This window comes from Lagopus muta, chromosome 1 (assembly GCF_023343835.1).
Source record: "Lagopus muta isolate bLagMut1 chromosome 1, bLagMut1 primary, whole genome shotgun sequence".
NCBI classification, from domain to species: Eukaryota; Metazoa; Chordata; class Aves; order Galliformes; family Phasianidae; genus Lagopus; species Lagopus muta.
The window spans coordinates 14,824,209-14,850,388 of NC_064433.1; the positions used below are offsets into that span (position 1 = coordinate 14,824,209).

The 26,180-nt window shown below is 40.0% G+C and overlaps 1 protein-coding gene across 1 annotated transcript in view; it reads left to right on the forward strand.

The window, feature by feature from the left end:
• Positions 1-26,180, forward strand: part of SLC2A13 (solute carrier family 2 member 13) — a 138,363-nt gene that overhangs the window by 70,345 nt on the left and 41,838 nt on the right. Inside the window, exon 5 of the mRNA XM_048933994.1 lies at positions 25,394-25,557. Within this exon, the coding sequence (XP_048789951.1) occupies positions 25,394-25,557 (164 nt within the window). The remainder of the gene's footprint in view (positions 1-25,393; positions 25,558-26,180) is intronic.

Here is a 26,180-nt window from a genome sequence, read left to right on the forward strand (position 1 = left end):
AAAGTTACTAGGTCTGTGGAAATCTCATCTTAAATCTGGAACATTATTCTGCAGCCTGACGAGAAAAGCTGTGGCTTTGGATGTGACCAAGGAGGACACATTGTTTCAGAAATGGAGGTGCCGCCTGATATTTGGGGTCTTAAATTTGCTAATTGGACAGGAAGAGTTTAAAAGCCAGCAGTTAAGATGCTCACAAATGGGAACACATTAAGATACTTAGAAGTGGGAACAGGTAGCAGAAATTGTAGGCAGTATTTGATGACAGTGTTTTTACAGGAGTCGTAGGCACAGCTTACAACTGCTGGGAAAGGCCGTGTGTGCCAAGGCAGCTCTTCCCCATGGCCCTCCCCTGGGTCTAGGCCAAGAAGGAGCCCCCACCCTTTTGCCATCTCCTGTCCTGAAGTTTCTCTTGTACCTCATCATGGGGTTGTCATCATCATTGATCATGTCATCCATGGCAACCTGATAGGCAGTGCCTGAACCATGGATGTGTTGATGACAAGATGCCAATTGCTGTACCCGAGAATTAAAAAGTAAGCAAACAAATAGCAAGTTAGCCAGCTAAGGAAAATTGCAGCAAGCCTGAGAATAAAAGTAACTGTTTGCCTTAGGGAGAGGATGCTGAGATGGGGTGAAGAGTATATGATGCCTCCTCCCTTAAGTCTGGAATGTGGATGCGTTTTCAGTACCTAGAGGAGGGCTTGGCTTCCAAGAATGGGATGGAAGAAAGGACCTTTTCCGAAAAAAAGGCACTTCAGTAAACTTGATCATTTATAGTTTGTCGTGATGTTGCTGAAATGTATGTATCATTTTCTGTGCCTGTTTAGTAAAATAGTAAAATACTTTTCTTGGGTATTTTTGAGTGCTTGTTGCAGATGGCCAGCAGCACCCCATGCTGTGTGTGTACAACTGTGCATACATCTCAGCAGCTTAAGGGTTTCGTGTGTTATCTCCAAAGACTGTAATTTATCAGCTGAAATAACTGAGAGTTTGTTCAGGATACCAGTGAGAGACTATTTAAAAAAAAAGACACCTGTGAAGCACACTAAAACCACCCTATGCTCGGTTTCAAATTAAAGATAACATTGAACAGAAAGCAAATCTTCCTTCTCCTGTTGTGCTGACCTTGTGTGATGGTCAGAAAATGGTCTGAGTCAGTTTGTAAGTATAGATTTGAAATTCACTGTGAAGCCAGCAAGCAAAAACCTGAGGCTTGGGTTATTTGGGCAGTGCAGTACACAGAGCTGCAAGGCTGCCTCTCACCAGAAGGTTCTCTCTGCTCATTCCAGTTCTTGTGCTTTTTGTTTTTTCAGTCCTTTTGAAATAGAAAAGAAAAATTGCAGCTCTAAGGCATTTGAAGAAAAGAAAAAAAAAAAGATGCAAAACAGACCGATGAATCATGATGGAGTTGTTAGATAGATTAAAGCTGTACAGAGTTCGTCTTATGGAAGATGCTGCTTGTTTTGTCAATTTAACTAGCCAAGTCTTTTGGGGGATGAAATATTGGAGATCAAAGGATGAGTAATTCAGGTATAAAACTTTTGAAGGGATGAGTATCAGAAAGATCGGGCAAATAGTTCAAAGTATTGTGTAATGGGAGTAATGGGGTGAAATTAAGGGAAGTAAAATCTGGAGTGATTATCAGAGCATGGTTTAGTGCTTGGAGATGTTCGGCTGAAAATGTCTCTTAAGCAAGCAGGAAGCTCATCCTTTCTAATTGCTCAAACTGGTACATTCTCTATTGTTATATTAGAGATGAGGTTTAGTTTTCTGGTGTTTGAATTAGTATACATACTACAGAAAACAAGGGTCAGATCAAAGAGCATTTTCCTTAAGTTAAATTTCTATATCCCCTATCTCTCCCAATAATTCTCTTAACCAACATATCTATTGTAAAAGCAAAAAGAAACCTAAACAAACTGAAATATAAATAAATATTAGACTACCAAGCACTTAATCTTGAGACTGATGTTTATTTGCATTATATTTTTTCTTAGGTTTAAAAACAAATAACAAAGAATGCAGAGGAAGCAGGTTTAGGGTGCTGATGTGAGGTCCTACAATGGGCACTTAAATGTAGATTCTCAATCTTCTTTGAAACACTGCATTTTTTTTTCCACTTCGTAGATCTTGAAATTATATTTTTGGCTGATACCTCTGATGCTTTACACCTGTTTATTTCTCTTCCAAAGCTGAACCTTTAACTCAGTGAGCTACAGTGGGAAATCTTCTCCTTATTCCCATTCCCTTTTGACTACTGCCTTGGGTTATTATCTAGAAGAATGTTTTCTTTTTAATAAAATGTAGTTTCAACAGGGACTCTGTGCACAAGAACACTTCGCCCCCTCCACCTCACCGTCTTTTCATAAAAATTAATGTAGTCTTCAGAGGGAAGCTAGCCAGAATTTTGAGAAGCTGTTATTAAAATCTTGAAGAACAACGAACAATCCTGCTAATGCTGCTTTTCGTTGTTGTTTTGCCTTAATGTAATTTTTTTAAAATGATAGATGATAAAAATCTGTTCCTATGGTTCTCTAGGTTATGAAACAGTATTTAAAGGATTTTCACTATGGAGACGATTTGAAAACCAAGTACTTATTTGAAGAAGAAATGTACACACAATTATATTTTCTAGCATTTCTTTTGTCGTTATTGAAGGTTTTGTTTTTAATATATTTTTTTCCCATTTTTTTTCTGCTTTTGGCTTCATCTCTTCCTTTTGCCTATAGTGAAATCATAACGCTGTTTGATTCCCGTCTGTTGCCTTGGTAATGACTCTCATGTCACAAAGTCAGTATTAACTTCACTGCGGGACCATAAAGAAGGAAATATGTGAACTGCATGGGAGGGAGCAAAGACTTTGTTGGAACATATGGCTTGGGTTATTAGCAATTATGTGAACTGAAAAGGCTTGGCTTTACATTTAGTATGGACGTGGTGTTGCTACTGATAAGTCAGTTAAATGCATCTAATTCATGCTGTTCACATGTACAGCCAAGCAATGAAATGAACTCAGAGTGGCGATGGTTTTTGTAAATCATTCATAAATGCTTGTTGGAGAAGGTTCCCTAAATAGTAATGCTGTAGGGTTGGGTTTTTTGTTTGTTTTGAGGTGTTTTTTAAAAACATGTTATTTATCATAATAGCTTCTGGAGCACACTTCTGTCTCAACAGTTTCTCTTGTAAAAATTCACTTTTTCCATAGTTTTAATGTTTAGTGGGCGTCATTTCGTTGAACTCTTATGCTTCTGTTACCTCTAGTGAGGGCCATTCTTTGGTTTTTAGACAAGGAAATCAGATATCAATAAGTGACCGATTCAGTTCATTTTTCCTTAAGGTATAGCAAGGGAATTGTGTTTATGTTGTACATTCTGTCATGTGTGAAAACCTAAGGGACGTGTATTACTCAAATATATTCTTAGCAATAACAAGGTGTCTACTTACACAGAAAAAAAGGAATAACACGTGGAAAAGAATTCAAAGCTCACGATACAGTGCATATTGAGAAGACACAAAATTAGACTGGAAAAGGTCACCTGATTAGATGCTGCTCTATACAGCAACACGAAAACCTCAGTGAAATATATTACCAATCCCATTCAAATGCAGAGGGAGAGATATGATGCCCTTTAAATCTGTTTATTCACCTTTACTTTAAGGGCATAGAAACCAGCTCTGTAAATTGGATTCTATGGAGTCTGTCAATAAGAGTTAAACCACATCAGGCTACTCAAAATGCTTTATACAGCAGAGGTTGAGAGACAGAATATTTGTATATATAGAAAGCTTCTGCTCAGTGCAAGAGGTTACTGTAAGTGAAAATAGTCCAGAAGTGGATCGTAAAGTAGAGCAAAAAATAGGTAACATCTAAAGGCTAATCAAGGCTTGGTTATTGTGAGCAGCCTACAAAACAAAGATTGCTGTGATCAGAATTGCCCATGCAGATGATGTGGTATGGAGTACAGTCACCAAATTGAAAGAAAAATAAGAAATCACTGAAGTGACTCTTAATTCACTGGTACAGTGAGGAAGAGTGCTATGTGCAAAGCCAGTGAGGAAATGAGTGGTAATGGAGACAATGTTAATGACAGGGGCTCAGGATGGGAACAAGGATGCCAGCACAACCAGAGGGTTAGGGCACAGAAACGAAAAGAATAAGTGCTTCTTGTCTCTATGTCCAGTAGTTTCTTCAAAGATCATGGTTAGCAGAGCTGGAGGGAAATGCGTTGGGGTGCAACTTGGGTCCAATCCTCTCTGGGTGACAGGGGACCTGTCTGGGACTGCTTAGCATGGCTAACAACCATGGCAGGTAAAAATACTTCAGTTAATGTTGTTTGAACTTTTTCAGAAAGCGCAAAATTGTTTTTGACATTTTATTTCCTTTCAGCAGTCACCTGTATATTGTACTCTCCCAAGAGCGTGCCTTACACACAGTTTGGACTACAGAAAAATCTGTGAGGCTAAGTTGTCAGATGAATTTTATGAATCCTACAGAGAAGTTTTAATTATTCTCTATGTCTTGTAATGGAAAAGAAGAGCACATAAATGGTGGGCTGATTTCAATGCAAAGAACTGAATGAAATCATAGTGCTATGCAGCATCAGCAGCCCCTTTCCATTTGCACAGAGGAACAGAAGAAAAAGGTTCTTACAAGAGTGAAAAGTTTGTGGTCTGTTTGATGGTGACGGCACTTTCAATTTCACATACCAAAAATCCTAGATTTTTCAACAGCCACCTCAATTTTAATGTTCAAGAACCAAATTTACATTTTTTGTTGCAGGTTGTAATATATGCCATCTGTTTATGATGTAAATAAATGACAGGATGCAGACTGGTGTTTCTTCTAATGCATATAAGGAGACTGACTAATTCATGAGATAGGACAGCTTTGAGGAAAACACACTCATTCTGAGTCACTTTCCATTCTTTCTTTTCATACTGCTCCACATGACAGTTGAGAAATAATCATCACGTTTAAGCATTTATGATTTTAAAATTATCCATACATCACATTTCTTTTTTCTGTCTTATTTGCTTTATTGGAGATTTGATTATGTAAAATTAGCAAGGCTTAGCTCATTGTATTTTCCAGGATATACAGTCCTACTTTAAGTGCTTGTATCTTACAGCAAAGAACTATTTTTCATTTGGATTCTTGTCACACTGTGAAAAGTGAGCTTGAGTTCTGAACAGAGGCAGAAACAGGTTGTCCTTGCAGTAACGTGTATATAATATGATTGACTGTACTGAGATCTGGAACACAGACTCTGCAAGATACTGGTGAGATCTCCACAGGCATCTGGATCTCACTGTTGATTTATTACATTTGTTAATTTAAACTAGCTAGAAGACAGTGTAAACAAATTCTCACGTGGTTTTATAAAATCACTGAGGTTGGAAAAGACCTTAAAGATCGTGAAGTCCAACCATCAAGCTGACCTAACGAGTCCCATCACTAAACCATGTCCCTTGGTGCTGTATTTACATGCCTCTTAAATACCTGCAGGGATGGGAACTCTACCACTTCTCTGGGCAGCCTGTTCTAATTCTTTACCTCCCTGTCTGTGAAGAAATTCTTCTTAACGTCCCATCTAGATCTCCCCTGCTGCCAATTGAGACAATTTCCTCACATCCTATTGCTTGTCACCTGAGAAAAGAGTCCCTCTCTAAAATGTCTGGTCTGATTGCCTCTTCTTTGAGCATCTCCACAAAAGTTTTTGCTGTCCTCAGTTGTGTTTGGGCAACTGCAGTGTCTTTTACTGACTTGGCTGTGCGTGATGCCACCAACTGTGGAAACTCTTCAATGCAGAAATGCTTACTAATCAGATGGTTATAAAAGATATAGGTTAGCAGTTTGAGTTGGTGGACTACTGACCAGTTTTGGAAATCTTAACTGCCTTAATAGTAAAATGTAAAATAGTAAAATTCTACTGGAAACAATTGATGTGGCAAGGACACTGTAGAATACCAGAGGGAGAATAAATTTTAGAAGCAAGAATGAAAAAAGAAATAGAAGAAAGACACATTAACAGAGATGGACAGTGCTTCAAAATGTACTGGAAAGAGAAATTAATTCCTTGGTTAGAAACTTAGCTCACTTGCCTTCCTCTCAGCAGAACATGAGCCGTGTTTACTTTCTTGCCTTACGAGCAGTAACCAAACAGCTCTAAGTTTGGCAATTCTTGAGCTCTTGTTTCTACATTGTCTTGTGAGAATACAATGGAGTGAATGGCTGTGTAAGAGAGAAGAGAAGATGCTCTTGGAGCACATCTGTTCTTTTTCAACTATCCACTCTGGCACCTACGCCTGCAAGAAGTTAGGAGCACATTTTCTAATTCAGGCTAGCAATTTACTGTCTTTCGTTAAATGACACGTTGTAGCTTCCTGTGGTGCATTTATAGGGTGTACCAGTATTCACGCAGTGACAAGATTTCATAGTTGGGAGCATCACAACCTCAGCCGTGAGGCTTGTTTGTGCTAGTCTGTAGCTTGGAAGTTGTGGTCAGCTGCAGTAAAGCTCTGGACCTGCGCAAGCTTCAGCATGCAGGGCAGTGCCCAAGCGGCGTACAAGGCCTGCTGCTGAGCCGCTGCCACCAGCTGGGCAGCTCCGAGGCCTGTCCTTTGTCTTCTCTTCCACCATCAGAGCTGGTCTGCACCTTGACTTTTCTGCAAGACAGCTTTGGTTTTTGCTAACAACATAACCTTACAGCTATCCCATGCCTGCTGCGTGGTAGACCATAATGTACAGAATCACTAGAAGTAAATTTAAGATGTGTATGTTAACGTTTTCATTGGTGTTAGTATGTCTTAGATTCTCAGCATTAGCTTATTACTTTATCCTGTATCTAAATATAGTTATGAAGAGTGCATTAGCAACTATTATGCTTCTTTCTAAACTAGATGTTTTCTATAGAGTTAAAATAATTTACTTGCTTGGGGATTTATTCTGGTTTCATTTTCCTTTCATAACAGCAAAATTCTTTGTCTGGAACAAATTAACTGCCATTCAAGGACCAATTCTTTTCCTTCATGGCAGAAATTCCTTTCTCCATGGTGCTGCTCCTCAGGCTGACTGCCACATCGCTGTCACAGGCACTCCCTGGGGACTGCAGATCACAATCACATCTGTTGCTCTGAGTCACAACTTCATCCTATCTAGAGGGGTTTTAGTGTTCATTGGACTAATTAATGATTGAGTAAAGCAATATGACATAGCTTGCCAAAATGGGCATATCAGTTAGCTTTCTGGAAAATTCAGGCTATTGACTATTTTCAGTGTTTAAAATTTTGCATATAGCAATTTATACAGACAAGCAGGTATTTCACGTTGTCATGAAACTTAAAAAAAATAGATTGCTGCCTGGTATAATCTTGCTTGTGCTGCACAGAGTATCTAAGTGCAGTGACATCTGTATTTGCGGAAGGAAATGGCCAAGCAACCACCACTCCATAAGGGAATTCTTTCCCTGTGTGAAATTAGGGATACTATGATAAAAGAGGAGTGAAATGGGGAGAATGGGAGCAAACCATCGTGCTTGCATTAGTTTCTGCCCTTAAAAAGCAGAACACCAATATGTGGCACTGAGTCTGCTGCAACTTCATTGTGGCACTGTGTTTTTCACTTGTAACAGCAGACTGCCTGTCGATTTGTTATGGATCTAAAATCTTTTCCTATGTCTGGGCAACTCCAGAGATTCTAGAAAAGGATGGGAAATTTTGGCTTAAAGATGATAAATGGTGTGTGAACTATTTCTGGGAAGAGAAAGGGTGACATGGCAGTTTTGAAATAAGTCGACTTTGCTTTATTTTTGCAATTTATGGTAGAAACAAGTATGCAGAGCATTAATATCTTACATACTATGGATACTAATAAAGGTGCTTTATGTTCGCAAAGAAAATTTATTACAGTATATATGTTAAATATGTTAAATGCTGGAATCTTTGTTACTACTGTATGTCTATGCAACATTAAACTGTTAGTAGCATCACTCTTTCTTCATCAAGGAAATCGGGAACATTATACACTGATACTGATATATATATATCCTTATAGACCCATATATACCTTGGGTGATTTTACCAGCTCTTTGTAAAGACTGAAAAATTGTGTTACTGAATGGTGAGAAGACATTAGAGTAAGCATTTATCGATCACTGTCCAAGGCATATGACCCTTTAGTCTTCAAAGGCCACCATTCTTGACTATTGCTTTTTTTGGGAGAGTAGGACCTTTGCTTAGGAAACCTGATCCCATCAATAAGGTGGCATCTTTCCCAGGAGCAGTAAGGAAGGCTTGATTTCTAATCCTCCTGCTGGTATTAGCCAGCAAAAGGGAATGTATCAAATAATAGTAATCTTTTGTTGCTTGACCAGCAAAGTAAACTTTTTTTCTGTGAGTTGCACAGTAATTCATGTGTTTGTGTTGTGTTCCCTTGGAGGGAGGCTTCCTCCATTGCTTCTCTGCAAGTATTTGTGAAGAACAATGGAGAGAGGCATGGTATCTAATGGTACAGGGCACAATTGCTTGCTGTATGCACACTACTATTTGATGTACTTTGAATGCTTTGAAATTTTTGAATATGGTACCTATGTAGACAGATCTGCCAGGTAAGTATTTCTTAAGATTTTTTTCCATCTATTTATAAGGGTGTTTTTTTTTTCTTTTCTAATGCCCCTCCATATGAAAGTACAGTTAGCAAAAGCTAACATCCTTTTTAGCATTCATTCTTTTCAGAAGTTGTATTTGTATCATACACTTCTGCCTCTGATTTATTCCAGTCTCTTTATACCTATAATAAATGTTGACAACCCCCAGCTCAGTAGTTATTCCCATCAAATGCAGGCTATGGCATCACTAGAATTGCTGAGTGCCAGCACAAGATAAGGGCCTGAATGAAAAGCAGCTGGTGTAAGGTTTGTGTCTGGAGAGAACATTACCGAGTCTGTGAGGGGCAGTAACCGGTCTGAAGGAGAAGCAGCATGTCAGTGTTCAGGAGATGCCCAGATCTTTAGCATTCAAAGCCAAAGCTTTTGGCTTCTCTCAGAAGTATTCCTGCTAAATTGTTGCTCAGGCAGTGAGAATTGCTGCTCACTCCTTCCCAGCCACTTGGCTCCCCTGTGCCTGGGTTAAAGAGCAGTGGGTCCAGCGGAGGCCACACACAGGCTGTGTTGGTGAGCTGTGTCCCAGTGGGCAGAACAGCTGTCTACATCCCCTGAGTTGCTTGCAAATGTGCCTTTTTCTGCTTTTCCTCTGCTCCTTGAAGCAAAGGACACTGCTGTCAGGCAGACAAGCTGGGCAGTTGAACAGTTGGCTACTCGGGAAAATTGATGCTTCTTTCCTCGCTGTGCCAACCTCGTATTTCCCCAGCCCGTTTTACCCATGTAATCTGTTGAGAGCTTTTCACCTTTAATTTCCTTTTGATTTTCTTTTCCCCCACAATTCAAATTTTCTTCTGAAGCAAATTCTTAAATAATAAAATCAACAACCCTCATAAAGCTAGAACTACGTGAGCACCATGGTGTTGATGTGCCAACATCACTGCATGGCGGTGACGAGAGCTCCTTTCTCAGCATCTTCTCTCTCCCCATCTGTCAGCATCCATTTGTTGGTTGCTTTTTTTTCCCTCTTCTTTTTGCTTCGTGTTTGCTTTGCCAGCTTTCTGGGAGAGGTCATTCAGTTGTTCAGTGTTTGTGCAGCACTTAGCATACTGTGTCCCTTCCAGTGGGGAGGCAGACGTTCCGGTAATGCGGCCGACCTTTAGGAATGACGCTATGCGACATGTTGCTTTGAATGGGGTAATTTTGCAGGCAGTTCTCTCCTAAATAATTGGTTTTATCCCAATATAGAATCTGATGTTCTGATTTCTCTTCTTTTCCTTTCCACTAATGTGCACCGGTGGAATGCTTGCTCTTTTTCTGGTCCAGTTTTTTCCTTCTGGAAGGAAGTTCCTAATGTGCTGGCAGACGGTCACAGGCAGCTTTGATGGTGGTGTAGGACACTCTTTAATAAATGAAGTTGAGATTTTAAATTCTCTGTGAGAAAATGTTTAGATGTTGCCCTTTCTTTACTGGTCAGTGCTGGTGTTTGAGCATACCATAGTTACCAGAGCTCATCTTCATTTTATAACCCCAGAGTTTGACATTGCGGTGTTTTATTTTACGATGAGTTATTTAAATTAAGAATATGTGTGACTGTCTACTAAATCTGAACTAGTAAATTCTCAAATATAGTAATATGATTTACTGGTCTCTCTAGTGCACTCCCTTATGTCAAATATTATGCACTTCTTACAACACCTTGATAATCTGAGATATTTGATGCAATAACTAGGTTCTATACTGGCGATGGAGCTAAGAGAAATACATTCAAACAGGTTTCAATCTGAAATTCTTAGAATTGGCAACACTGAAGAACAGGATAGGAACTAAAAGGCCAATGTAAAATGTGTTGTGAAAGAAAGTGAAAGAAGCAAAAAGGCATTAACTTGGAAAAAATGAAAAAGAGAGAGATTGCACATCTCTCTCTAGCAAATGAATAAAAAGCCAGGAAGAATGAAGACAAAGGGAGCAATCAGTAGGGAAAAGCAGGCAGAAGCACAAGCAAGATTTCGGATGAATAGAGGAATTTTAGCATGCTGGTGTGTCGGTTAACTTCCTCTATACCGGCACGGGAAATATTCTGAACAGATAAGAATGGAGGTTGTATCTTAGTAAATGTTTCTTTATATCAGATAATAGCAGGCCTTGGAGGAATTGTTTTACATCCTACATTTTGCCAACTTCTAAACTTTGTTATTGTCAGCCGGTCACGATTTGACTGCCCAGTGTGACTAATCAGTTGCCATCCAGCTGCTTTTAATTTATATAATGGTGTGGAACACTTCAAAACACAAAAGGTGGCTTATGACAAAACAACGGCATTCAGATTGTAATTGATGGGTAAGCAGACAGGAAAGAAACCCAGATTTCCTACATGCAGATATTTTGAGTATGAATGAACAGAACAAAGGCAGCGTCATCCTGCTGGTCACCAAGTCATCTGCTGATGAATATAGTTCTGTGTCACCTTAAAAAAAGGGGGATTAAACTGATAGTAGGTGAGTGAGAAGTTAAATTGCCTGATCCTAGTCCATTCAGTAACCTGGGGGCACTTACATCTGAGTATTATAGGTCATATCTAAGGAAGTGACCCAACTGACATTCGTATGGGTAAAAATATGGGAACATATATATAAATTATCTCTGGTCTGGATTTCTGCCTGAAAGAAAGGAAACATTGTCTGAGCATTTCTTGCAAAGATTTTTGCAGCTGCCTTAAAAGTGGAAATAGAATTACTGCTTCTCACATAAGTCAGACACCTGATCAGTGAATTCTGCTGCTGCTTTGCATTTTTGTAGGTCTCTGTCTTCTCTTTGCCTTTTGCTTTGCTCTTACAAATGAAATCTTGCGTTCATCACTAAGAATTTGGAAGTGAATGTCCTTAGGTGGGAAGACCTTTTCTTTGTGTCAATGAAACTCTTATAGAAATTCCATTTAGGAGATGTTTTTCCTCTTGTCAGTTTCACACAGCCCTCACTTGTCTGAAGCAGAATATTTTGCAGAACAGTATGTCATCGGTCTTGCACGCTGTGAGGGCAGCCGTCTTCCATCACCTGAGCTGTCAGCTCTAGATGCAGTTTCCATTCAAGGTTGCTGTTTTTAAATGGACCTGTGGGGAGATTTGGTTTTGTATTACCCTGCAATTGCCACTTGATCAGAATACTTCAGTTCAAATTCTTGTGTGCCCTTAAGTTCTCCAGATATCTGTCATGGAAATTCTCAAATGTAAACTTTTGCTCAAGTTGACATTTTAAAACAAAAGCCCAGTTGCAGGGTGTAAGTTAAAGTTGCCAAGAAGACTGGTTTTCTCTGTAGATCTTAACAAGGCTTCTGATTAGAGAGCTTCAGCCTCACTTGGATTTTTACACAACTGTCTTATTTTAGCAGAAGAAATATTTCATTCTGATTTCCATGTAACCTGATCTAATAAGAAACAGTAAGTATTCACCAGACAACCAGTTCATTAAAACTTGCTGTGTGAGAAGCCAAGATGAGTTTGTTTAGACACTATAGTCTACAAGCAGTACAGAGATTATCAAAATATAAAAATGTTTATTTAACAGAGAAGCCCAAAATCAAAGTTATTCTGTGCATTTCTGTAGTGCATATTGACAGTTCGTATTCGTAGACTATACTGAAATAGTAGAGTACTTATCTAAAAATGCCATAAGTGAGTTACTTTTGCCTACATGAGAAAACTCAAGGAATATAATACCATTTGATATTTTTAGCATAGAAACCCAAAGATTGTTCTAAACAAATCTTGTGCATACTTCCATTTGCTGAATGAGCATGAGTGATGAAAATTGTGTTTAAAAACAATCTCTGTGTAAAACAGAATTCATTTTATGGATAAGGTGATGGCACAGTGATCTCATTGGTCGTTGTTCACACGGTAATGATAGGGCTTTTTTTGTCTTCTCTGATTCCATACATTTGAATATTTGACTTCTCTATCTTTCTCCATATATTATATTTTACATACCTGGTAGTGTGAAAAGGGAAGGGAAGGGAAGGGAAGGGAAGGGAAGGGAAGGGAAGGGAAGGGAAGGGAAGGGAAGGGAAGGGAAGGGGGAAGGGAAGGGGAGAGGAGGGGAGGGGAGGGGAGGGGAGGGGAGGGGAGAGGAGAGGAGAGGAGAGGAGAGGAGAGGAGAGGAGAGGAGAGGAGAGGAGAGGAGAGGAGAGGAGAGGAGAGGAGAGGAGAGGAGAGGAGAGGAAAATAATTAGCAACGCTTGGTTTGTCACTTACTGGAAGTCTTGACAGGGTGCTTTTTTTTCTCCCCCAAGCCAGTAAGTGGAATCATAGTAAGTTCTGGAAACAGAAAACATTTTATCCACTAGCAGCAAGTGTTACTATTAGCATGTGAATACAGGAAAACATAGAAATGTTTCGGTAAATGATGAGAAATTGGGCAATTTTGTGATGGCTAGCCTCTAGCCTGATAAAGCTGACTTGTATTACTGTTGTGTTTAAAAGTTCATTTATGGAGCAAGGCAGTGCTGTACTATGTGGTGTAGAAATATAGAGCAAAATTTCTTCTTTTTTTTTCAAGAGATTACAATTAAAAAATAGGTTAAAATAACAGTTAAATAGAGAAGGAGCACTGCAAGATAACAAAGGAAAATTAATTAAAAGTATGAAGAGTGATTGGATTAAGTAAAATGGGATAAATAGGTTATAATGCATTGATTTGACAAAGGAAAATGAAGCTGTAGACAAACCAGACACTATTCTGTGAGAAAATAACTGCTTTTGTTAGGCTGAGGAGAAATTGAAGTTTTCATTTATCTGCATTCCACCCAAGTATGGATCCTCATTCACATGAAACATTTTTTAATTGAGTTTTAGTTTTTGAGTAGATGGCATTGCTCAAGAACCGTAAGATAAGTAAAGGTCTAACCAAGATGACGTGACAGAAGGTTGAGAGAGAGGTACTGTACTGGAAAGAATAATTAATCTTGCCTTTTTTCTTATTCTTGCTGTAGACCTTGGTGCCAAAGGTTTCACTTTGCTAATGACGTTGAAACAAAATTAGGATTTATTGCCACTGGCAGTAAATATAGGCTTGAAGTGAGAAGGCAGTTTCTAACCTCTGGAAGAGGATGATTTTGGAGCATAATGCAAGGAAGGGCCTAACTGATTTGATAGGGTGTGTTGTGGTTTCCTGCAGCAGCAAAGGACTGATTTAAGAGTTTTGTGCCAGTTCTTTGTTTCGGATGAATCTCAAGAGAGTTAGAAATGATATTATAGGTATAATGTATACCTTTAATGCCTGATCGGGAAAATAACTGAGCAGCCTTTAGCTATTGAGTTAACGTGTAGTAAGTTCATATTACTGAGTGATTTCAGTAGGAAGGAACACACAGAAGCCATTTGGTTCATCCTGCTGTTCCAAGTAGAGCTGCCTGCAAAGATGATTTTGTCCTGTTGAGGTTTTAAGGTGTCTAAGATTGGATATTCTTCAGTCTCTCTTGGCAATCTTAGAGCTTAAAAACCGGGATGGTAAAGAATTTTTCCCATTATTATGAGTTGAAATTTCAGCTCATGCAATGTGTGGTAATTGCTTCTAGTCATTTTGCTCTGAGAAGAGTTTGACTTGGTAACCCTGCCTCAGTTGTGGAAGACACCGATTAGATCCCTTGTAACATATTTTTCAGGCTACACAACCCCACCTTCCTCAGCATCTGTCCATGCTGGTGGATGGAGTTCTTTCTTTCAAAAAACAAGCTCGCTCTTCACCCCCTTTTCCAGAGCACTGGTGCTGTCCAGCCTCTTCCTAAACTCTAGCACAGCCTTCACAGGGCCCTTCTTGTAAACGTGAGGAGAACTGATGAATACCTTTGTTCCCTTTCTCATTTTCAAGAGAAAATTATGATCCACATATGAAGGCTTTCATGAGAGGTGTGGAAAAAATGTTTAAAAAGCTTTTGCAGAAGAGGAACAAATACAAATGAGTGAAGTGACATGTCCAAGGTTACAAAGTCAGAGAACTGGGATTAAAATTTAGATTTTTGGTCTTGGCCTTGAGCTCAAATGATGAACTCTGAGGGACAGAGAACATAAATTGCATGTAGTCACTGTCCTTGCACAAAGTAATTGGTCTGAATAGTGTGAGATGCCAGGGATTTAAAACTTGGCAGCATAATTATTTGCAACAAGAAAATGATAAAACATGAAAGTGCTCTTCACCCAGCGGCAACAAAGGAAAACAGAGTTGATATGGAACGTGTTTGTTTGAAGCAGTTAAACACAAAGGCCATGTAATGTCTGTCCTCTACTAAGAGTTTGCAGGTAACAGTGATTATTTCTGAGATAAGGTAGAACATAACTTCAGAATATCCAGCATAAAATCTTTAGCAAAATCTATTTTTAAGGGAAGCATCACTCCTATATTCAAGAAAGAGAGAAAGGAAGACCTGACGAACCGCAGGATGGTGAGCTGCCTATCTGTACGTGAGAAGAGGCTCCATCTGGAGCACTGAGTCCAGGCCTGGGCCCCTCAGCACAGGAAGGATGTGGAGCTGTTGGAGTGGGTTCAGAGGAGGGCTAAAAAGAGGATCAGAGGGCTGCAGCACCTCTTCAATGAAGAAAGGGAGGGAGCTTGGTTTGTTCAGCTTGGAGAAGAGATGGCGTGGGGGAGATCTCATTGTGGCTTTACAGTACTTGAGAGGAGCTTAAAGCAGGAGGAGGAGCGACTTTTGAAACGGTCAGATAGTGTAAGACAGGGGAGGATGGCTTTAAAGAGGGGAGATTTAGGTTACGTTCGGAAGAAATTCTTTAATGAGAGGGCGGTGAGGCCCTGGCACAGCTGCCCATAGAGCTGTGGGTGCCCCATCCCTGCAGGCGCTCAGGGCCGGGTTGGATGGGGCCCTGGGCAGCTGAGCTGGTGGGGGGCAGCTTGGTTGGTACAGGGATTGGGGCTGGTGGGCTTTAAGGTCCCCTCCAACCTAAATCATTCTATGATTCCATGGTTGTTTCTTCATTATGAGTCAGAAATTTTCACACAATTTTATCCTGAGTTTTATTTTACATATATTTGAAGTACATTTAAATATTATATATTGTGTAGCAGAAAATGGTATAACTGATAACTTCTCTCCTATATGGCTAAGTGATATAAAAGAATCTTTTTAAAGTTGTCTGCATAAATTGAGAGCTGTATTTGGCTGCAGAATAGAAGTATAGAGTGTATCCAAAGGTTATCAGACACATTTATTGCTTAACACATGGCTCACAGATGAAAAGACAACTGTTCTGCACTGTAGAGAATCTAGTCTTTATTGCATTTGTTTTCACAGTGCTTTATATAACTCTAATAGAGTTGATGTGGTACTTAATTGACACATTTTATGCTGAAGAAAAGTGCAATATGTTAGTTCTTTTAAATAGGTAGCACATTCAGAAATGTTGCTTCGCTTTCATTGTGCAGCCTGTGTTGAAATATACATTCCCCAAATAGCCATTCTGTGTTTTTTATAGTGCCGTTTTCCTTTTTCACAGTACATTAGAAATGAGGCCTATTTCCTGCTGCTTTAATTTCTCATTGCAACTGAAGGGTAATGCCAGCTATTCTTAGCATTTGTGAATGGCAGCTGGTGCAGAAGCCACAAACCTCACAGCAGTAGAGAAACATAGCTGCACCCACGTCACAATTAAGAAAGTGCAAGTTAAGAGCTAAATCCGTGGTAGAATGAGTAAATTCAGTTTCCTCAGGTGAAACGCGTGGGTTCTGCATGCAGGAGGCAATCAAACCATGGGGTGTGTGGGGGGAGCAAGGTGAAGCAAGCTGTATTGCAGGAGATGGCACAAAGAGCTCCTTGGGAGCGGGGTGATCCTTGTCTCTTTAGTTTTCAGGTAGCAGCTGGAAGCTGTGTTAATTAATCATTAAGACATCAGGAATCAAAACCTTTCATATTCTCACTGTCATTATGTGCTGTGTTAAAGCTACATCTGTGGCTTTTAGCCATCCTGAACGTCAGAGGAAAAAATCTGTATATATTGGTGAAGTCACTCCAAGGAGTTTTTCTTGCGTCTGCCGTGATTTTTCCTTTCACTGCTGGAACAGATGGGGTGAGAGACAACATAAAAAACTATGTGTAATAGAAACAGACACCAACAAATTAATATTCACATTGCACACACTTTAGTTTGCAGTGCAATTAATTTTGTTTTCTAAGGAAGGAGAAAATACAAGTCTGTTGAGATCTTGTGCAGCATATGTCTGAAATACAATGCAGATGTAATATTGGATTGTATGAATATTAAAACCTGAGACTGGGTTTAGAAATCTCAATTAAAGCACCAAAGTGGAGCTGCTTGAATTTGAAAGGTGCTGAACTGTTTCAATTTCTTCATATTTGATGCTGGGAACATCTAAAAACACGAATTCCCGGATGCAGATTTAGCATGGACAACAGAGTTTGTTGGCTTTGAATTTTTTTGCCAAAACTTACATTCCATACAAGGATCTCATCTGCTTCCGTGAATGATGAGCTCAGATGATGTCGCACTGGAATTACTCTTTTCAGTTTGTTTTTTAAACAGTCCTGAAATAACTGTTGATCATATGGGTGCATCTGTGTGTTTGAGTCCAGGGAAGACTTTTATGCCAATTATTTCCCAGAATTTATTTTTTTTTCTTACACGGGACATATGCTCAAAATTGTTGCTAGTATAGGCATCGTGCCCAGTAGTGAGAGCAGCTCCGGTGCCCTCATACGCACATATGTGTGCTGTTACTCCCATTGCTCAGCATGGAATTTTCCCTGGATGACTGCGGAGGTGGTGCTGATAGAGTTTTTATTTTTTGTTATGATTTACTCATTGAGTGGTGCTGCAATTGACTAATTCGGAATGAGGAGAAGCATGTTTGCTGCAGAGTTCTTGAAGTAGGCTTCTGCTGTTCATTCCAACCTAGCCAGGGTCGTGCTCTGGTGTCACTACAGTGGGTTTAAGAGCTCCTCCCTAGTGGTACAGCATGCTGTGCGCTTGGGAGCTGCCTTCTTTCTGTTCATTTTGATCCAAAGGTACTCAAAGCCTTTTGTGGGAATGCAGTGACGTGTTTCTGGCTCGCACTCTGCGACAACACAGCACAGAACTGTAGCACTGTGAATTCTTGCTCTCTTTCCGTTCAGAGACAGTGACTGGCAGCTAGGAACAAAACCCTAACAATCTTGTGAACAGAACAAAAACTGCACTGTAACTCTCTTGTGAAAGGTGCAGAACAAACAATGCTTGATTTTTTTTCATTTCTTATTTTTCCTCTCCCTCCTTTTCTTCTCTTTTTTTCTCTCTTGCTTGCCCATCTTTTAATAAATAAAAGCATACCCTTGTTCAGTCAACACCTTGACTCCATTCCTAGTCTTAATTCTGAGGGATCATAGAATCCTAGAATGGCCTGGGTTGAAAAGTTCCATGATGATCATCTGGTTTCAAATTCCCTGCTAAGTGCCAACCACCAGACCAGGCTGCCCAGAGCCACATCCAGCCTGGCCTTGAATACCTCCAGGGATGGGGCATCCACAACCTCTTTGGGCAATCTGTTCCTGTGTGAAAAACTTCCTCCTAATATCTAACTTAAACCTCCCCTGTCTCAGTTTAAAACCATTCCCCCTTGTTCTATCACTGTCCACCTTTGTAAACAGCCACTGCCCCTCCTGTTCATATGCTCTCTTCAAGTATTGGAAGCTCACAATGAGGTCTTCCCAGAGCCTTCTCTTCTCCTAACTAAACAATTTTCCTCAACCCTCCTGAATTTTTCTTGTTCATCAGAAGATATCACTGTGTCGTATTGATTATTTTAGACCAATTTTATGGATTCTTAGTAACAATTTATTGCAATCATTCTCGTGGAAAGAGTTCTAAAGATGTGCAAAATAAACATTATTAATGCAACATCTTTTAATTAAAATGGAAAAGAATAGAATATTCGTAAGATTTAACTTACGTATATGATTTAACTTACATATATGACTTAATATTTGTACCGCCACTGAAATATTACTAGTTTTTTGTACCATTGACAAATTACTTTGATCACTTGTAGGATTTCAGTGTGGAAATAGAGTTCCACGTATGTAAGACTGAGTTTTTAATATTTACAAGATTGAAAGATCTGGGGGGGCTGGAGCTTGAAGATCCTGGAGGTCCCTTCCAATCCAAGTTATTCTATGATTCTATAAGCTAGATTTATGAAGATATCTTGTTTGTAGTGTTGTACAGATATTTAAAACCAGAAACTTTTACTTTTAAAATGCATTGTGTGCAGGTGAGCTTAGTGAATTACAACAAGGAGTGTGGTTACATGGGAGGATGTTTTAGGGCAGGGAAGGGGCAGGAGCTGGCCTGAGCATGGCAGCAGCAGGGTGTGCAGGCAGTTTGGTGATGCCAGGCAGCTGACAGCAGGGTACCTTCAGGCGGTGCTGTCAGTGCAGGCTAATAAATGTGAAATGGCTGCTCCAGGAAGCCCCTCCTGCTGGGGTGACGCTGAGCACTCCTAGTGAGAGCTCTGCAGAGCACATGAGGGGAATGTGACCCTGCTTGGTTAATAAAGGGGTGAAAAGTGCTGCATTTTCAAGATGTACTATGTGAAAAGGAGTGCTGTGTAAACTGAATAACACTGTTACCTCTTTCTTCTCAACTGAAAAATGACTGAAAGGTCAGATTCCATGAGGTACATTAAGACTACTATTTTTTTTAACACTTTATAGTGCATTTTTTTCTTCAGCATGAATAGAAACGTAGGTTGGGGCATTCATCATGATTCCATTCAGATACAAAACCAAAGGTGAAAAGTTGGGGTTAGATTGTGACATTATCTTTTTATTATTCCTAAGAAAAAAAATGTAAGTAGTACTATTTTCCAGAAGGTAAATGAATATTCAGCACGGAAGCTGACTTTTAGCTGCAGAAGCATCCATGAACTAGGTTCAAAATAAAGACATTGTTATTTTTTTTTCATTGCTTTCCAAGCTCTCACTGTTCCCAGCTTATAACTCCTGCCTCTCCAAGCTATAGTACTTCCTTCCCTTTGCTTGCCCCTGAGCTTGGCTTCAACAATGGAGCAAGCTTCATCTTTTCATTTTTTTTATTTTTTTTTTAATGCTACACATTTAGCAAGTCCATTGATTTTAATGAAGACTCATTTGTTTTTCTAGATCCCAGGTACCTTATTGCAGGCATAAGTGCTTTCCAGCTTTAGAATATCCTACAATATTAAACATAATTTAGATTAAACTGAAGTTATCAGAATGAATGAATAATTGAATGAGGTACATTCTATGAAACACCTGGGGGATTTTCTTTCCCTGCTTTTATACTTATTAATTTTCAGACAGCACTTATCTGAAGAGAGACTCTGAAGTGTCATTACTGTGGTCCAGGTAGGACTGGGAAATGACTGCCAGTACTTATCTGCCTTTCTCCTCTTCCCAAAAGATAGGGATGATGGTGGTAATTCTCTTTTATAACGTTTCTATTGAGGTTAGGCGCTTTTATATTGAGTGAAAACATCATAGACAAAGTGAAAATGTTGACATTTTGCTTTTCATTGCAGTGCTGAACTGTAGGTGTTGCAGAATGCAGCCTATTTGTAGCATGCTGGAAACTACATCTGTGATTTGGGAAGAGGAGGAAGGTCAGGACTTTGCTCTTCTTGGTGCTTTCATTTACTTTCCAGCGTTGCTTGTTTCTCTTCAGTTAACTCTACTGTTGAATTCAACCTATTTCTTTAAGGGACTTGACTACACGGTTTTGTCCTCAAATTTACAAAGCACTTTGTCCATTACAGGCTCAAGTATAGGGTTGGTATTATTTTTCTTCTTTCTTTTTCCTTTTAAACAACAGTTTGAAATCCTTCTTTTGTGTCTTACCACTTTTCTATTATGAAGAGGGAAACAATTTCCATCCTCTATAGTTTCATGTGAAAACTCTGAAGTCTGTACACGACCCAATATAGGTGGGTATGTCTGAGTGTAAAACATAACGTGACTGTGTGCAGACATATCGGGTGCAGAGTGTATAAGCAGAAAAATGAAATATTTTTTTTTTCCCCAATTTCACAGCAGATACTGCAACAGTGTTTTAAAATAGCCAAATATCTCTGTGACAGAATTCCCTTCCATTAGGAAAGTGAGTATTCCTTTGTGTATCTTGGTGATCTTAATCCTCTGAAGGTATTTTTAATCCCTGTCAAACACTGGTATTTTAACTTTGCTTAGTAGCTGTATTAATAAGACTCTTTACAAACAAAAAGAATTCCAGTGTTTTCCTAGCATAATTAAATGATAAACCTTGAAATATTTGCATGTGTCTTGCTTGTGCACAATGTATATAGAAGATGAATCAGAGAACCTGCTGGATGTAAGGAGTTATCTGAAAAAAAAACCAGGACCAAATTCTAAGGGTTTTTATTACTAAAATATACAGATTTTAATCACTGTGTCATTTTACTTTATGCTAAAAGCATTTATAACACAACACATCATTACTGCTAAACGGGGAATTTGAAGGTGTAACTACAATAGGTAGGTACACAGTGGCACTGCCCCAGGTTGCCTCCTAGGCACTGTTTTTGGAAAATCCAGTAGTCTTTCAGATGATGCAGCCACCTTTTCCTTTGAGAGCTTCTTAAGTCTCTAAAGTAGGAGTATAGAAAAACATTCAGCTGTAATCTGAATTGGCATCCTGTAAATCCGCAGCATCTGCTATGAATTGAAAGACTCCAGTATGATTTCAGGCTTTTTTATGTTGAGGATAAAGAAAACTCGCGTATCCAGAAGTTCTGTGTTATAGCTTAAGTCCAGTTGCCTTTGGATCTAAAGAGCTGGAATGATCTTACTATCAAAGAATAGGTCTCATTGACATAGAATCAAATCATTTCAGTTGGAAAATACAGTCAACATTATCAGGTCCAACCATCAACCTGACCTACCATGTCCTATCACTGAACCGTGTCCCTTAGTGCTGTATCTACATGTCTCTTAAATACCTCCAGGGATGGAAACTACACCACTTCTGTGGTTAGCCCATTCCAGTGCTTGACCAAAGACAGATGAGAGGTTAGACAGACAGGATGGGAGTTATAGACAAGGGAGCAGCAATGTCTCAGTAATTGCTCTGTTCTCTGAACTGGGATCCACAGATGTTGTGCAGTGAAATAGAAAGTGGAACATCTTCCTTGTCACTCTGGTGTAGAGGACATGAAGCTGAGCTGTTGAACCACGTTATCCAACATTCCAATTACTGATAGATGCTGCTGTCTTGTTCTGCAATCCGTATTTCAAACAACCATAACCAACCTGCCATTGTGCCTGTTTCCCTTTCCCAGTTCTCATGTGGTGCTCAGCAAGACCTGTCTGACATCTGCCATACCTGGATCAAGTGCTGTGTTTGGCTCCTTCCAGATACATCAGCTTCTTCCCATCTTGTTTTCATTTCCAGTTCTTTCTCACCTTATCTCCCATATGCTGCTCTCACTTTTTTCTGCTGTTTCTGTGAGATCACTGATACCGATGAGGTGCCACAGTTCAACGTATCAGTGATGCTGTAGTAATTCTGAAGTCATTAAAATGTGAGCTTAAATCTTTCTAAATAAACCCTTTTTCTTAATGTCGGTGTAAATGAACGTGACAGGCAGATGCAAGTGTGCAGCTCTACAAGCCTTGCTCTGGAAGCTGTGCTCAAGCCTCTACAATCCTTCCTGTTAATCTGCCAGTATTCAATGTGCCTGGCTTCTTTCCAGTAGCAGTAATAATAGTGAGAACTTAGGGCTTGTGCTTGCTCTTTCTTGAGCACCTTTAATATCTAGAATATTTAGGAACAATAAGCCTTACTACTTAAAGGAAGGCAAATCGTCAGATTTGATGGCAGTAAGCTTTAGTAGTCCCTAAAGGAAAAGAGAAGCATCATCGAGGTGCAGAAACAAGACTACTGTTTTTGTGAGTGTGGAGTGTTTTGTTTTGAACAGTCTTGTCTCTCAGGCCAGTAGTCGTGACATTCAGTAAACTGGTAGGGCACAAAGAGAGGACCTGTTTAAGCACAACTGCAGAAAGGGAGTGTGTGAACCTCCAGAAATTTTCACCATTTTGGATTTTCTTCAATATTTCATCATCTGTTTGTTGGCTGTGGCACGCCTTGCATTTCACTTTGCATTATTGCAACTGAATTGAGGAGGAAGAGGGAGGGATGAATTATCTCCAGGGACTCGTTTTTCTTGAACTGAGGAGTTTGAGTAGTTGGACACTGCTTTCCAAAATATTGTGCTAGAAAAACTCAACAAACCAGTGCCAGAGTATTAGATCTTTATTTTCTTAGAATCAGCAACAGAAAATAATTGGTTTTAATATGGTTAAGGTTACGTCTGAGTTTAGGTTTACTCATTAGTTTTTAGGAATGACAAATTCTGTCCAAAATGGTCGACATCACTGGATAGAAACTTTGTTAGCTGTAACAGATGGGCTGGAGCAGCTCCTCCAGAAGGACTGGGGCAATCAAAGCTGTGATGCAGACAACCTGGCAGCTGTTTGAGAGGCTTTTCTGGGTGGTTGATTGAGAGCTACAAAGCCTGGTGTGATCTCCTGCTACTGAGTGAGCTAACCTGGGACCTGATGCTTTTGAAATTGTCTTGAATTTTCTTTTTCTACAAACAGTGGATGCAGGCATTTTTAAAATGACCATAAAGGTGGGAGAGGAAAGTGTGTGCAGGTTACATTTCTGCACATTTTCAGTGAAAAGATTAGTCCAGGGAAAGGTCTGTGGAAATGCCTGAGTTGTTTTTTACTCTTGATAGAACGGCTTCATAGTTTTGACATCCCTGGAAAAGATCAATATTAAAATCTTTTGGTGTGTGTCTGACTCAGTTTGTTTGGTTTTGTAATTGTCTGTATTTTTCTGCTTCTAAAGATGAAGTGCTTGCTTTAAAATTCTGAGGAGGTGTGTGTGTGTGCTTTTGTCATTTTTTGTACATTTTAGAAAATAAATTAGGACTGCCAAACTTTGTCACTGACATTGCATTTCCTGTAAGAGCTGCAGTATTTACTGTGGTTGTATAATATCACAGTCTGACCTTTTTCTGCCACACAGTTTTTCTCCTTGTCAGGAAGAAGTCAGCAAGACTCGTGATCTTGTTGCATTAATAGGCAGTTAGGGTTGCACAGGTTGGTATTAAAAATGGGAATTCTGAAATAGCTTGGCATAAGCAAATATATATTTAGTACTTATCTATGTAAGTATTCTTCTAAATTTCTGAAATTTGATTGCTGTGCTGTAATAAACATTAGCATCATGCCCAGCAGCCAAGCTGTGTTAACGTGTTATTTGGATTTACAGATCACAGATTTCCCCAATTTGTTTTCCATAGAAGTGAAATACGTTACTTGTGGGTAAGCAGTGAGCTTCTAGCTGAGAAGGATAACCATTGCAGAAAGCGACTCGGACGAGTGTCGGGTGTGGAAGGCGCCTGTGTGTGTGTGACTGGAACTGAACATCTATGTGCTATTAAGTCATTTTTATTCTTTGCTTTTTTAACCATATAGTACCAGTATATTACATGTTGCTGTGTCTCAAGGACGCAGTCTGTTCTTTCAGACCAAATGAGCCTAAAAAAGATGTTCCAGCCGTTAGGTTGTCCGTGGAGCTCTGAAAGCAGACAGCAGGCTCTGTTACAAGCAGTCACTGAACCCGCTGTCCATCATGGGTTGTGGGTTTGAAATAAAAAGCAATTTATGCTTAGAATTGAAAACATGTTGATCAGTGAAACTTCTGGGGGAAAGACATCTGGGCATTAAGGCAATGGAGTGGCTTTGAAAGCAAGCTGCATTTTGACCGAGGGAAAAAAAGAAACCAGAGCTTTGATATTTTTGGCAGTTATTACTGCCTGAAAGCCCGTGGGCTGTTAAGTATTTGAATGACAGAATATTCTGTGTTGCAGTTGGCACAAATTAACAGAACAAGAAGAAAACTGCTTATGCAACGCAAACAAAGCTGCTCATGTGTTTTCCTGAACTCTCCTTGGGAACACAGGTGCAGTATCTGTATTCATCCAATCTCTGTGAAAAGCAATAGGAGATTTCCTTTATTTATTCCTTCTGTTTTCATTTTGCTCAGCTGAGTAATATGTAAGTTACCATTTGGGTGGAATGGTCAATTCCTTCTAAAAAGAAACAGAAACTTGTGTCAAATGCTCCAGGCTGGTGCAGATTCACGTTCCTGCAGTATGGTGCTAATGTGTTTCAAGATGATGGGATTTTGGCTGGACAGAGGTGATGCAGTGAGCACTGTGAGGCACCACAGCCATAGGGGAATAAAACTACGCAGCCTGAAACCTAAAGGAGGTTGGGTGGGGCGGTTGTGATGTGTTGGGTGCCTTAGACTACTTCTGTGTGACCTTTAATAGGTGCAAAAACATATTTCATGTTTTCCCTAGACAGTACACTGCTGAAATCCCACATCCTGGCAGAAAAAAAAGAAAAAGAAAAAAGAGCATAAAGTAATGGCTGTGCAGATTTGTTTAAATAAAAAGTGCAAACCTAATTTCTGGCAGAATATGATTGACCATGGGAAATGCAAACAGCCAAAGGAATGGCAATTCATCTCTCAGTGTCCTTCGGTCAAAACTTCAGCCAAGCACAAGCCGTGCCATGGCAACGCCTGGTTTCCCCATGTGGTTGGTGTCAGGCTGGGGCCGCATTCACAGGAGCTCACACTTGGCGTTTGCTGTCATCTCCTTTGATTTACAATCGGAGCATAACAGGAGGCAAACTGACGCCAGTGATGGCTGTGTCCTTCTGCCTGCAGGTACTACAGTGCGACCATCCTGCAGATGTCGGGGGTTGAGGATGACAGGCTGGCCATCTGGCTGGCTGCCCTCACGGCCTTCATCAACTTCATCTTCACTCTGGTGGGAGTCTGGCTCGTTGAGAGGATGGGCCGCCGGAAGCTGACACTGGGCAGCTTAGCAGGTGAGTGCCTCAGGAGTGAGATGTGCCTTCCTCGTGGTAACGTGAATGGAACAAGGACGTTCCAAGCGCTAACTTGATCAAAATAATCCTCTTCAAACTAATGATGTTGACTCCTGTCTCCTCGCTGAAATCATGTAGCTTATCAAGAATAGCAGTACAGTACAGCTGGCAGTCTCTGCTGAACATGTGAAGGCTGTGGTATTTCCAAGACCATGGTCTGGAAGAGAGATTCTTGCTCCTCTTGGATTAATGCTCACAGCTGCTTAACTGGCAAGCTTGAATGTCTCTGTATCTCACAGTGCTGTCCTGTGTGGGATCCAGACTTGCTGTAGATGTGATAGAGCAGAGAGGAATACCTGCCAGAGTCCTGCCCACTTGCAGTCCCCCCAGAACAGGTATCTGTCTGCCCAGAGCGTTTGGATGCCTTCTTTTAGGCCGAACAGTGATGGCAGTATTGTGTGTATTTTTTTACAGCTACCTAAACTGGTATAACATGGACTTGTGGCATGTTTGGTATTTCCAGATTGTAAGAAGTCTGTGTTTGATGTGTTGTGATGTTGATTTGGAGCTGAGAAACCCAAAATGTTTTTCATGATCCAAGTCCATGGATGTGGAGGGAGGTT